Source organism: Dendronephthya gigantea, unplaced genomic scaffold (assembly GCF_004324835.1).
Source record: "Dendronephthya gigantea isolate DGI-Jeju-01 unplaced genomic scaffold, DenGig_1.0 000201F, whole genome shotgun sequence".
Taxonomy (NCBI): domain Eukaryota; kingdom Metazoa; phylum Cnidaria; class Anthozoa; order Malacalcyonacea; family Nephtheidae; genus Dendronephthya; species Dendronephthya gigantea.
Window position 1 is genome coordinate 18,865 of NW_021163211.1, and position 14,010 is coordinate 32,874.

Below are 14,010 nucleotides of genomic sequence, written 5' to 3' on the forward strand. Positions count from 1 at the left end.
GTTTTCTACCATTATCCGCACGAATTTACCCGCGTTTTCTACCATTACCCGCACGAATCTCTCCGCATCCGCCTAACCACACCCGCATTTTCTACTATACCCGAAGATTCAGTATACTGTCAAATATATTGTACCCGCCCCAAATAAAAAACATCTGCTGGGAGTACTCCGTGCCCTCTAAGTGGAAAACGAACTTGATAATCTGTCAAAATAAAAACTTAATATTAATAATAATACCACTTAATAAAACTTAATACCACCACTCATTCCGTCCTTCCAAGAATACCGTATTTACTCGATTGAGCGCCGCCCCCGATTGAGCGCCGCCCCGAATGAGCGCCGCATCTGAAGTTCTAAAAATTTAAAGAGCGCCGCGGCGCTCAAACGAGTAAATACGGTAATGCATAGTTTGTCGTGCATTCCGAAAATGTTGCCCGATTTCCCAATTTTTCGAACACCTCGCGCAGGTTTTAACGAAGTTATGCCGACTGTGTTCCGAGTGGACCTTTACAGCGGTCACGTGGTGTCAGAATAAAAACAACAGCATTGCGTTTATTTTGGAAAAGCATCGTTCCATAAGTATAGATCGTGACTATTTGGCAAAAAAGAAATTGATGTTTTCTAATCACAACAGCCTGTCACATAGCAATCACAGCCGAAGCAGTTCAAGAAGTCGATTTGAGGTGAGTGTGCGCGCGATTTTTGCCTCTGTGCAATGTTTTTGCCCGCTATTGGGGATCTATTTTTGTCAACACAAAAATGTTTTCAGACTGTTATCCTTCAAATATACCTCACAAACGTATGACAAGGTTATGTGGAAAGGCACTAACACACAACAGAAAGTTGGGTTAGTTACCCAGCACATAATTCACAATTCTGTCGAGTATCTGCGAAGGCTAGAACATCCGATCATGTCCGTTGACAACGGGTAAACTTCGCTAAGCTTCTTACCCTTCGTTTTGTTGTGGGTAAAAATTCCACGAGTTCAAGTGCCTAGATGTTCATTGAGGACAACATTTTTATATAGGTGTATTAGTAATGAAAAAAGAACAATTATTGTTTGAAAATTTCGAATAAATGTAAGCGAATTCCAATGAGGGTTCTAGAGAAACTACACTACTGTATGAAAGTCGTGCGGTTACCTGCTTTGTTGTGGTTATGTGAAACCTAAACAATTAATGTGTAAATGTGCCTCATTGCCCGGTTCGTGTTTTCATTTCGGAATGAGAAGCACAGGCTTCAGTAAAAGACAACAGTTCTCAGTGAAACGACATTGTTCTACTTCAAGCTATTCACGTATACGTAACACCCAAAAGGTATTAATGTATTTTGCTTCCTTATCCAAATTTAGATATCATGTAACACAAGAACTAGTTCGATTTGATATAAAGTAAACTACAGTATTTATACAAGCAGTACATTATCTATTATAATGAGAGGGGCTTAGACCATTTAATATATGTTTTACATTGTATCAAATTTATATTAGATTATAAAATACTGAAAAGAAGGAAAACCCCATGTGAATACCAGGTGATTTTTCAATTCATTATAAGGAAAATTTTGCATATGCATAATGTTCGAGTATATCCTTGACTCTGATTGTATGACATGTTGGTGTACATCTGCGAGTGTTCCTTGTGTGTAGAAAACTTTACAAACATCCCTATTCTACAGTATGTTTGCCCTTTATGCATACATTTCCAGCATAGCCAGGCTAAAATAACCTGAAGGGTGTTTCATAATCTTGTAGACCAGGAACAGATATTGATTCAAGATTATAATCTTGTTAGCTCATATTTGAACATGTTATAAGGAGTGTCTTTAATACATGCATCTACCTCAGGTAGCTAAGTCAGTAACAAATTTTTAAATGTTCATAGCATTGTAATCCAAATGTAATTGAAATTTCGGTTCAATGTTATGAAAATGTATTACAAATTATTTAAAATGTGAGATGATGATATGATTAGCTATGTTTACATTTATGACAGTTTTTACAGACGAGATGAATTGCTGTCTTGTACCTGCAGATACCTGTCTAACATATTCTTCATGTGTGGGAAAAATCTGCATGTCAAAAAGGGCATGTAAAATTTAGGAGCTAATTGCTAGGATTGGTTAAGTTCAACTCATCTAATATAACTGACAACCAATGTTGGGTTAGGCAAAGGTCAAAGGTGCCTTTGCAATCATCGCATGTCCTGTAATTGGTAAAATTTAGAGACTTCTTTGCCATCAGTTCAAAAATACTAGAATCTTTGGACTTTTTTACTTAGGTTCTTTTTTAGAGAGGATTTGAGGTTTTTTCATAGAATTATTGAAATGTTTGTTATCACAATGTCTTCTTTTGGGTTCCGTAATGATAGGTGCATTTAATAATTAAATTACCAAATTAAATTTTGTGTGAATAACCCCTGCAATATTCCAACTGGTCAATAAATGCAGCCACTGCATCAAACTTCAATTATGCATACAAAAATACTTCTTCATGTTCTCATAATTCTACATAAATTGCTAATATTTTATATTTATACTTGTTTTGTAAAATTTATATATATATATATATATAAATATATATATATATATATATATATATATCATGCGCGCATGCAACAAGATCAATTGAAAATCACGAAATCAAGCAAGAGAATTAAACGGACATAATCGCCTGATGATCGATCGTTAAAGATCGTGAAACTCTGAGTAGCGAAAAATCATTGTAATTTTAAGATCTTAAATAATAATAATAATAATATGAATATGAATATATATTATGAGGCTATAGCATTTTCAACTGCATAGTATTAATCTTTTATGTATTTTTATTTTTTAGTTACAAGTAAACAGAAACCCTGATGATGATTCAATAGGATTAATCAACAGGAAGCTTCCGGGTGAACTGGTATTAAGGCAAGTCTTGCTTACATGACTTTTTTATTAAATAATTGGATTTATGAAAACTATTTTTTAACTATAATTTTATTGTATATACTATCTGAATATAAAATTTAGGAAAAGTATAATTTTATTTAGAATATGTTAATTATTACGGCAAAAAAAGTTCCCAGTGGTTGAAAACAAGATTGAACAATGTTGTACTGCACAGAATGGACATAGCTTTAAAAAAAATTGCTACAACTTAATAACGAACATGTTCATCAGATACAAACAAGTGTTCAGTCCAGTGGCGAAACTAGCGCGATAATTGGGGTCGAATATTCATATATTTATTTTATTCAAAGAAATCTGCCAGACGGATTTCTTTGGTACACATATACGTGTTTTCAAAAGAAATTCATATCACGCTAGTTTCGCCCCTGGTCCACTCCTGTTTTCATCAATCAGGAACAACCTGATCATTTGTTACGCGTGCTGAATTGTTAGATAAAATGTTATGCATTTACTCACTAGAGAACGAAATTCTTTTTTTGCTTTCGGATAAAAGAAGATTTCGTCGGAAATTCGTCAAAAAAAAGTTATAATCAAGTTAATCAATGTCATGTTAGCAAAAAATACATCAACATCGTGTAGCTATCAATCAGAAAATTATTATACATATACGTGCTTAGGTGACATGGAGTAGTCGAGTGAAATGCATGTGCATAGTGCAAAACAACTACAAAATTGAAATGCTAGTCTGAGTGTTTACTTAAATTACAGTCAATTTCAGACTACTTTAACATCATTAGCTTTAATCAGCAAGTAATTAGCTTTAGCAAAGTGCGTAATTTATTACAGGGCCGTCGCTAGAAGCTTATTTGGGGGGGGGGTGTATTGTCATATTTATATGTTCGTACAACCGTAGAAACAATAGCTTACAAAAGAAATCAGTCGTGCATAAGACGAATATATAAATATGCACCCCCCCCCCAATTAAGCTTCTAGCGTCAGTCCTGTTTTCATGGGATAATTTGGTTATATTCTGTCATATTTGTTGTAGGGTTTTTTCATTTCTCGATGTAGTTTCTCTCTGCCGATGTGCTCAGGTATCAAAGGTAGGTACAGTATATTGTATATTTCGTACTTAATCTTGAACATTCAACATTATCGACAATATAAAGAAGTTGTTTTTATTGCCAATACCAGTCTAATAAATTTCCAGCTCGATTGTGGTTAAGCTTAGCTTTTGTTCTAACCACCACCTAAAATAGACAAAAAAATATCTCCACTTTTTGACCTAAGTACACCTGGTTAAAGCCCCGTTTACATGTCACGGTTAACATGGGTACCCTTGCCCATTTCATCTGTGCTCGGCCTTTGTTTTGGTAACCTGGACACTAATAAAATTGGGTACGGGTACCAATTTTAGCCTTGCCGTACCGATAAATTGAGTGTAGTGTAAACGGGATTTTAGATGTCGGTTTTTCATCGCGTCTGAAGCAACTAAAGCCCGTTTTCCACTAAGCGAATTTATTCAAATAGTTTCAAATAGTTCTACATATTCTTCTCTATCTAAATCGTTATTTATATTCTGTTTAGTTATGGAATGTTTTAGCATTGGATGGTAGTAACTGGCAAAGAGTTGACCTATTTGAATTTCAACGAGATATCAGTGTAAGTTGTTAATAATAAAGTTGTTAAAAATTGCCAAAACTTTCGTGAATTAATGTTTACACGTCTTTAATTGCGAATTCAGTTTTCATAATTCATACCGTTATTCCTAATGCTATTCTGTATGTAACTCTGTCTTAGACAGGCAGCTCTAAATTTTTTGTGTCTATAGACTAGTAATTTTATGGTTTATTTTCGAAAAATTGATTGCTTCATTACTTTGGATGCGTTATTTTGGGAGATATAATTATTAGGAGATATGATACGAAACGCCTGCTATATAGCTAGCACTAGCGGTACTAAAAGGTAGCATTTTAAAGTGGCTAATAGAAGTTTTAAATTCATTATAGATATATTTAATATTTCATATCTCCTAGGTTGATTCAGATCTAATAAAAGTTTATTTTCTGTAATACACTAATGCAGTATTATATACCGTATATATATAAATTATGCGTAATAACCGATCTTCTTGTTTGACGAAAAAGACACTCCATGCAAGATTTACGTATTTCTGCGGATAATTCTTAATGGAAACGGTCAGTGTATTTATGGTCATGCAAGGTAGAGCCTTTGACGTATTTGTGCTTGTCAAATGCCCTGTTCGAACTTCTTGCTTCTCATCTGTCAAAAGACCTTCCTTTCTGTTTATTTGCTTTTGACCCAATGACTCGTTTCGTGTCGGATATTTTCCCATATTTCTTGCACTATTGGAGTTAAAGTCATGAGTAAAGTTGATATAACCGTCATGTGTATAGCTCTCGTGCAGCAAAAGCTGTCAGTCAGAGGCTATTGAGTCAGAAAAGAGCCTAGAAGAGGGGGAAGGGGTTGGGGTGTAGTCAATCAGATACTCGCTATATGAACATTTTTGATAACGTAACGAAAAACAGGTATTGAATATACTTTAAAGACTTTATTTTTCAACATGATGATCTTGAATACGACTTGATTTTCGTATCTTTTATAACCGTAGTCGTTAGTACTAGAAATATAGGATCGTTTAAATCCACTGATGTTTTCTATTCATTATAGGAGACTGTAATCCAGAACTTGTCGCGGCGATGTGGAGGATTCCTAAAAAGATTAGGGCTTAAGGGGTGTCAGAGTGTTGGTGATGGAGCATTACGGTACACTTTGCTTTATCTGTTATAGACAATCTATCATAGAATTGGCTGTAACTTAAATTTCACTCGACTTTCATTTTTTATTAATATTTTGGAACTTTTTGCTGCGTTTTTAGAACATTCCTTCATTCTTGTTTTAGAATATTTTTATGGCTGTTTAATTAAGAACATTCCTTTATTACTGTTTTAGAACATCTTTATTGCTGTTTTTAGAACATTTTCCTGCGAGTGTAGAAATATCGAGGAATTAATTCTCGAAGGATGCAAAAAGATATCAGATAGGTAATTGTACGGTACGCTATTCTTTGTGAAAAATATATGCTAATATGTTTTCCCTATAGCGAACCATTCTCTGCAGTGGAAATCCAGCCCGAGAGCGTAAATACAATAATAACTCATTAATGTCACTTGCTATTTCTCTAGTACGTGTTTCAACCTTAGTAACTTGTAGAAATCTGAGAGTATTGGATTTGTCTTCTTGTCCTCAAATATAACAGATAACGGTTGCATCGCTTTAAGGTTGGTAAAAAACGACGATATATGACCTTTCCTCCCAATTTTTTCCCCGCATTTGACGTTAAGTATTTTGGTGTGGTTGCCTGTCCCTCACTGCATCGTCTTCTTCTCAGCTTGAGAGTTCTTCCCAAGGTATTATTATTCAAAATACAACTATTTATTTTCACCATGGCCCATGGGAACTATGACGAATTCGCTGTTCCACTTGTGGAATGTGATTTTTTTTGCAATTCAAGTTTCAATATTCAATATTCAATACCACCGTTGTATCATTGTTTTTCTTTCGTGGAAGCTTTCCAACCACTGTGTCGAATCAGACCTGTTGATATGGCCCCAGTTATATAAAAGACTATAGTTAACTTTTAACTGTAGTTAAGACAGAATTGGCCAATCAGAGTTGTGTTATTTTTAGTTTACTGGGATTTAACTATGCAAAATGTAGTTAATAAGTTTTATACAGCCGGTCCCTCGCAGGAAATTTTTACAATTACAATATATTTGCGCGTGGAGTGGAATTTCTTTTTGTTTTTCTCATATTAGTTCTGCATGAAAGCGCGCAGACAATGAAAAATTTCGCAGCGTGGAAAACAAACCTAATGCATAGGTTGACTCCGGACGAACCCGTGCATGTGTAGTTTTTGTGGTGTGAGAGTGATAGTCCTTATATATGTGTGCATGATTGCAGTAATAAACTCTTTGTTTATTTCTAGTCAAGGATGCGAGAAAATAGAACATATTAATGTCTCATGGTGTGGCCAACTTACGCAAAATGGTGTTAGAATTTTATCAGAGGAATGTTCACATATACAAAGTTTTATTGCAAAAGGATGTACTTTAGTAAGTCAGACTTACACTCAATATAGGCACTTGTATGACCATGCACGCTGGGATAGTGCGTATAGTAAAACGCGCTATTCATTTTGTAACCAGTAAATATTATCAGTTTTCAAGTTAATGAGAAGTTACAATCTCGATTCCTAAAACCAATGAAGTACATTTAGGCGCTTTCTGAAGCGGATTTTCAAAATGTTTCAAAATATATTGTTTAGTATATTTCGCTTCCAACTTTTTATGGACATCTTGTCCTTGTCCTAATTAATATAATCCTCATATAATCATGTGATACGCTCTAATTTTTTCTCGCATCGCTTTGGCTGTAAAGTGAACCAAGATTTTTTTCAACACAGATCCAAGACGAAGGCGTTCAGCACTTAGCCAGAAATTGTAGAAATCTACATACACTTAATTTACACAGTTGCGAGGTGAGATTTTGCACTGCACCCTCCTATCTTTAGATGGGATCCTCCAAAAAAGTTTACCCTTTAAAAAAGAGACACTTTAGTATGACATTCCAGGTTTTTCGCTTCGCGATTCGTTATATGGCTTTGCGTCGCGCGAATAAATTCGCCTAGTGGAAAACGGGCTTAACAGGGCGCTCAAATGTATATATAAGCGCCCTGGGGCTTAACATGTTTTAATTACGTGACAATGAAAATCACCAAATGCATAGTAATCGTTATGTATATTTAATTAATTTAATGTAAAAGCGCTTTAAAAAAGAGTGTTTGCTGAAGGGCTACCGTTTGAAATAATGTACAATAATCAAGCTTCTATCTGCGACCGCGTCCACATTCGCATACAATGGCATGCATATTTTTTACGTGAGGTCAACTGAGGAGAGTGAAAATTGAGGAGGAGGATGACTTACCCTATTTCTGGATGTTATTGATTATATAGTTACTAACAGATGTGGCGATAAAAGCTGTTGGTGAAAATTGTTCAGATCTTCAGTTTTTGTGTGTGTCAGGATGCCTTCATCTTACGGACGCTTCTTTACAGGCGCTCGGCGAAGGATGTCCACATCTTAGGTATGTTGAGTGAAGTTTGATATACGTATATTTTGAAGGCTTGCGGGAGTTGCAAACATGTCGAAAGAACTTTATCATATAGATAACATTCAAGTATTGGTGAATAGCTCATTTTATATAACCAATTGAACTATTCAAGTTAATAAGTTCACGGCGGTTCCATCGCGGGTGGTCTGATCACTCTGATGTTGAAACATTGATCCGTATAATCTCTCAACATGCATGACGTTACCTACCAATGATGATTTGCATTAATATGCCAGGCTTTCAAGCAACGCCTTTGTCCATAACGATCATATATATTGTTAATGGAATGGTCTTTGACACACTGGTTCTACCACAGGTTCCAACTATAAGTTAGAAACGGCCTTTTTATGTTCACTCATGAAACAGTGATGTCAAACCACAATTTTGTGTTTGTAACTTTTGCATATTGAAAGAAACTTAATAATTAAATCTTGTGTGACGAGTCGCAGGAAAATTCGGAAATGTGGGTTTGATATTGCGCGACCTGAGTTATTCCCTAGAGTTTTAAATCGGCAACAATCTGTTATCATTTGTGTACCACTTCAATTCTTTTTTTCTATATAAAATACGAGTATTTCTGACATTTTAGGACTATAGAAGTAGCGCAGTGTTTGCAATTGACTGATGCTGGCTTTAGTAAATTAGCGAAGGTAAGAAAAAATCTATATTAAAAATATTAAAAATCTATATTAATATTAAAGCTTAGTACAATCGCCACACAACGTAGCTATACTATGTATAGGTAATCTTCACGGCCACTTGCAGTAGGCCGTGGGATGAGCATCCAAAAGATGCTTAGAAAACGGATTCCGTTGCACCTCTCGTGGAACTACATAATTTTCACATGAATCAATAGATAAAAATTTACTTTATCAGAATCCGTTGTTCCCCAAGCGAAACAGGTGCACAATTGGGAAAACAATCCCTCCAAAGTTTGCAGTATAGGAATAGTAATCATATGTGGCAGGGTGTATAAATGCAATAAAGTCAAATCAACTGTAATCTGTTGTAAATTTGGGCGTGATCGTTTTGTTTAATATAGGGCTGTCATAATTTAGAAAAAATGGATTTAGAGGAATGCGTATTGGTAAGCTCTCTTTTTTTGATCCCACAGCACAAGAATTTTATTATATTTTTATAAAAAAATGTTAAGTCTTTCTTGAAATATCTCTAAGAATATCACAAGGAAGGTATCTATACTCATTTTACGCTGGTTTCTCGGATGGTGAATATAACCGGACACCCTTGGCCTGGGCCAGCGATATTAAATGAAACTTCAGCCAGTGTGAGGCAATGAATAATGAGATTATACAAATCAAAGCTTCTTTTGGAGTTTACAAGTCGTTCGCTGTGTTCGCAACAAAAAACTTTTTACCTCTTGAGTCTTGTTTACAACGCTTTCGGTCTCAAATGTATTCGATTAATTAGAAGACGTTCGTTTTCACGTTGCAGAACGAAACAGCGCCGTCATGCTGTATTAAATGACGTTTTTGTTACATTACGTGTCTCCTGCAATTTTTTTTATACAAAAAAGTTAAATAATATTCTATGGTATATTTCAGATTACAGATGCAACCCTCACTAATCTTTCCACCTGGTGTTCAAATCTTCGTCAACTGGTAAGAGTGCACAGTAACCCATGACTAGAAATGGTGGTGCGCCATGGAACGTTTCTATGCTTGATTTAAGAACACATTTTTGAAAAATATCATGCACTAAATTTACAAAGGGTGGAAATGCAAACCCCCCATCCCCATAAGTAAGACGCTTAAGCAGCCGGCACATACCAACGTGAGTTTTCACCTTTCCCATTAAAGGGCTGCTAAATTAAGTGAAAGCTTAATTGGGAAGGGGTGTATATTCATCTTATACCCGACTGATTTCTTTTGCAAAACATCCCTGTTAAGGTACATTTATTTTGACTTCTTTTTTCTACAAACTTTCTATTTTTTTCTAAATTGCACCTTTACAATACCATTTAGTTATTTTTTGGGTTTATGTGTGGGGCAAGTTTATTTTTTAGTGTGTTAGTTTTTGTTGAACTATATGGTTATATATACACCACACGTTGCCGCCATCTTGAATCAGGCCTGGTTACAAGGCAAATTTGGAAAATGAGCCCAAAATATTACGTTGCCAGCTTGATAATAATGATCGTATGTTGATACTTTTCGCTCTTCTCCATCAATGTTTAATACATTCTACATTACAATTATCTCTTATTGTAGAGTTTGTCTCATTGTGAACAAATCAGTGACGACGGTATTCACAGATTAAGTGCGGGACACAATGCTGAAGAATACCTCGAGGTTTTGGAATTAGACAATTGTCCATCGATAACAGACACTGCGCTATATCATTTGAAGTAAGTTTCTACACATTTCTGTTCAAAATGCTGCCGAACTGAAAAAGACACCAAGAGTAAATATGTGTAGCACAAAAACATTGTACCTGTTGTGAGTTTACACAGTGTTCTGTGTGCTGTATCTAAAATCTGAAAACGCAAGTGATGTCTTAATTCGATCACTAAGAGTTTAATATCAATAAGGTCGTTGTAAAAATTTCCCAGCAATAGCCTGATCACATGCTCACTTGGATTTCAATTGTCTTGGTTTATATGATGGGTCTGAGACGTTATAGTCGGAATGTTCGTGGTTACCTAAACAAACTATACAACTAATTTTGTTTCCATTCAATCCTGTCGGAAATTGGTCAGCCAGTAAGAGCTGTTAATAGAATGGTTTATTGTTAATTCTGTTGTAAAGATATCTTCTGTCAAAGTTTGACGAATTTTTACTTAAATGACGTATTCTATTGAAATAGTAATTTGAATGACCTCATTTTGATATTATATTTCGACAACGATCAACTATATATTTAAATTTTGAAAACAGTAATCTTACACGATAATTATTCTTCGGAAATAAAGAGAAAAAAATATGTCGTATAATATTTAAATGCACTTTGCACCGTAATTTCGTTACAAATTTGAAGGTGACACTTTAATTCTATTCCAATGTCCTATGTACGGTATATACAACACTTCACTATTTTTCTATTAATACAGGGACTGTAGATCATTGAAAAGGATAGAGCTTTATGATTGTCAGTTAATTACTCGTGGTGGAATCCGTAGGCTTAAGGTAAGAGTAACATTCAGTCTATTTCCGGTCCATTTTCGCGTCTCTTGTTGAGAATTGGAACTGACGACATTTCGAAACAGCTACCAATTCAAAGGATCACTGAAAACAAATGAATGATTATCTTTGAATTGGGACGGTCCGTGCTAGCTCGTGGTAGTGAACAATTTGTACATGGCATTAATAACATATTTTTTATTTTAGAATCATCTTCCAAATTTAAGAGTCCATGCTTATTTTGCTCCCGTCACGCCGCCGCCGAGTGTCGGAGGAGGTCGGCGGCGTGTTTGCCGATGCTGTACAATAGTATGACGTATATTTCATGTATCATAGATTTTACAAAAATTTTAGCCTGTAACTTTAGGTTACTAAACTAGTCATATACTTTTAATCCGCATTGATTTTAATGGCGACAGACAGACTTTTGAATTCATGACTATGTTTTAATCGCGTCTGGTGGTCTCTTTAGCTCTCTGCTCGTACGATAAGCATGCTCAACAATGACTTTACCATTTAGGATATATTATTTTACCTTATGCTAACGTATTACATTCTTTTAGCATTATTGTTGGAAATGAATAGAATTTTATTAATAAGAGCCTTTGTTGTGGTTCAAATACTTGTACGTCGCCTGTGGTTGTTCTGGCCCGCAATTTCGGTTACCTGTTTATGCTAACGACGATTTTCATTTGGCGTTTAACCACTGACACTCACTCAGGTCCTATTTCTAACCATGCATGCGCAACGCAACCATAATATTTCCGTAAGGGTAATATTTTCTCTTTCAAACTGTCTTAACTTCTCATATTTTTTTTCAAAACTTATGGAGTAAATAACGGAGAACGGAGAACAATTAATAAATTAAAAAACTGTAATATCTTTGCCCCAAGACGGTACAGCTACATTAAGTGCTATAATGTGCCGTTTAAAATATCCAAGTTACTTTCTCAAAAATTGTTGGTCAAAAATGTGTACCTGTATTGACGAAGTTTTTGAACCACAGCAAAAAATATCACCAGTTGTTCGAACTTAGTTAAGACAACAGAAAGCACAATGCTATAAGCATGCTAAAATGGGTTACGGAAGTGCATGTGTGATTAAAATTTTAAACTTGTATGGAGTATCTTTCACAAATCATTCGCGTATAGTTACCGTTAAATGTCGTGAAATGTGTTGTCCATGCATGGAATATAGTCTACACCGATACTAATTTGTTCATTACACGCCTAAAAACGATCAGGTTGATGCAATACTGATTTATCAATAAACAGGATGAATTTTACAGATTATTTGGCTTTGTATCTAGCGGAAAGGGAAAAGGGATGAGTTTTAATTCGATGTTTTAGTTTTTATGTAAGAGACACGAAATCCTCTTCTATTATTTTGGAACCAGATTGTGCGAAATTATACAAATTGCATTAATAGTATTCTCTTTGTGGTTGTTTCCATTCTTTCTTCTTTTCATGTGGTTTTATCTGGTACGTAGGGTATTCTGTACAACTTAACGGGCCTCGAACAACTGGAAATGCATAGTCATATAGATGTAAATATTTGTAGAAAGTATGTATGTATATGGTGTATATGGTATATATGGAATATGGTTGCGTTTTTTTCTGTTATATTAATTTTCCTGAATTTTGGCTATAATTTAAGACTATGCTTATGAGTTATGGTTTTATTATGATAAAATATTTGCCACGGTATTTTCACAATTCGGTTAATTTTTTTCAAGCGGAGGGTAGAGGGACGAATGGCTATATCGTTATAGATGAGATGTGATATCCACAGAATGGTCGAGAAATTGCATTTGCGGCGTGTTCCTATATCATGGTTGCAGATTTTAAATATATCAATAGTAAATATTTAAAAAAACCTCTGCAATACATTTTGTAATTAAACTGAAATTTGTCTTGATGGAATCGGGAATTGCAAATCGATTTGACGTCATGTCCGTCAAAATCCATCAAGACAATTTTTTTAATAATATGTATTTTTTTAATAATATGTAATGCAAAGTTTTTTAAAATACCTTACCATGATAGAGACACTTCAAACATGAGTGGAAAATAATTGCATATTTAACTGCTAAAACAATATTGCCATTGGCCAATGCTAGTTCGTAACGCTAAATTTGTTCACAGCGCGCGAGTGAGGGGAACCTACCTGTTTTCGTAGAAATTTCGAAGAGCAGTTAGATACTGATGTTTTCGGTAAACCTAGACATACGGACAAATATCTATCCTACTCGCATCACCAAAAAGTCGTAAAAAGTCTGTTGCAAAAACTTGTTTCAAAGACGGAGCTGAACAACGAGAGTGATTATGTCCTCAATGTGTTGAGAGGGAACAATTATCCACGAAACTTTCTAAATGGTTGTTTAAAAGCTCCGGTCGCGACTAAATGTAATTCCTTAAGGCTAGTTTCCACTCAGGAAAAATCTCCTTTGAATCGGAACGGACAGGAAAATTTCCTTTGTCGGTGAGTTCTCAGGCGGCGTTTATACAAAGGAAACTCTCCAGTCCTGTCCGATCCAAAGGAGAATTTTCCTGAGTGGAAACTAGCCTTTAGAGGGTGATTCCTCAAAAACGGGCTTACTGTTTTAACAGGACGATCCTGAGTAATTAAGGGTCAAAGTTGCCTTAATGTGGTCCACTACAAAAAAATTATGATTTATCCTGTTTTTAAAATTTCAAGGGATGCAAACCTAAATGTACCCCTAAGCGATCCTGAATATTGTTTTTCCAAAAAATACACAAAGAACGCGAGAATTAAACAAAAAGT

The 14,010-nt window shown here is 35.0% G+C and overlaps 1 protein-coding gene across 1 annotated transcript; it reads left to right on the top strand.

The window, feature by feature from the left end:
* The first annotated feature begins 1,097 nt into the window (after positions 1–1,097).
* Positions 1,098–12,975, top strand: LOC114539375 (F-box/LRR-repeat protein 20-like). The gene is made up of 15 exons (XM_028559998.1): positions 1,098–1,316; positions 2,837–2,913; positions 3,944–3,998; positions 4,483–4,557; positions 5,587–5,681; positions 5,892–5,960; positions 6,905–7,031; positions 7,382–7,456; positions 7,932–8,062; positions 8,679–8,739; positions 9,132–9,176; positions 9,652–9,708; positions 10,318–10,454; positions 11,157–11,232; positions 11,434–12,975. The coding sequence occupies exons 1-15, from the start codon at positions 1,179–1,181 to the stop codon at positions 11,539–11,541; spliced, it is 1,326 nt and encodes a 441-aa protein (XP_028415799.1). The 5' UTR covers positions 1,098–1,178; the 3' UTR covers positions 11,542–12,975.
* Positions 12,976–14,010: the final 1,035 nt, after the last annotated feature.

Coding starts and splice junctions, on each gene's coding strand:
- LOC114539375 (XM_028559998.1), top strand. CDS start 1,179: ATGTGTAAATGTGCCTCATTGCCCGGTTCGTGTTTTCATTTCGGAATG. Junction 3,999..4,482: donor GATGTGCTCAGGTATCAAAG/GTAGGTACAGTA, acceptor TATTCTGTTTAG/TTATGGAATGTTTTAGCATT. Junction 8,063..8,678: donor GAAGGATGTCCACATCTTAG/GTATGTTGAGTG, acceptor CTGACATTTTAG/GACTATAGAAGTAGCGCAGT.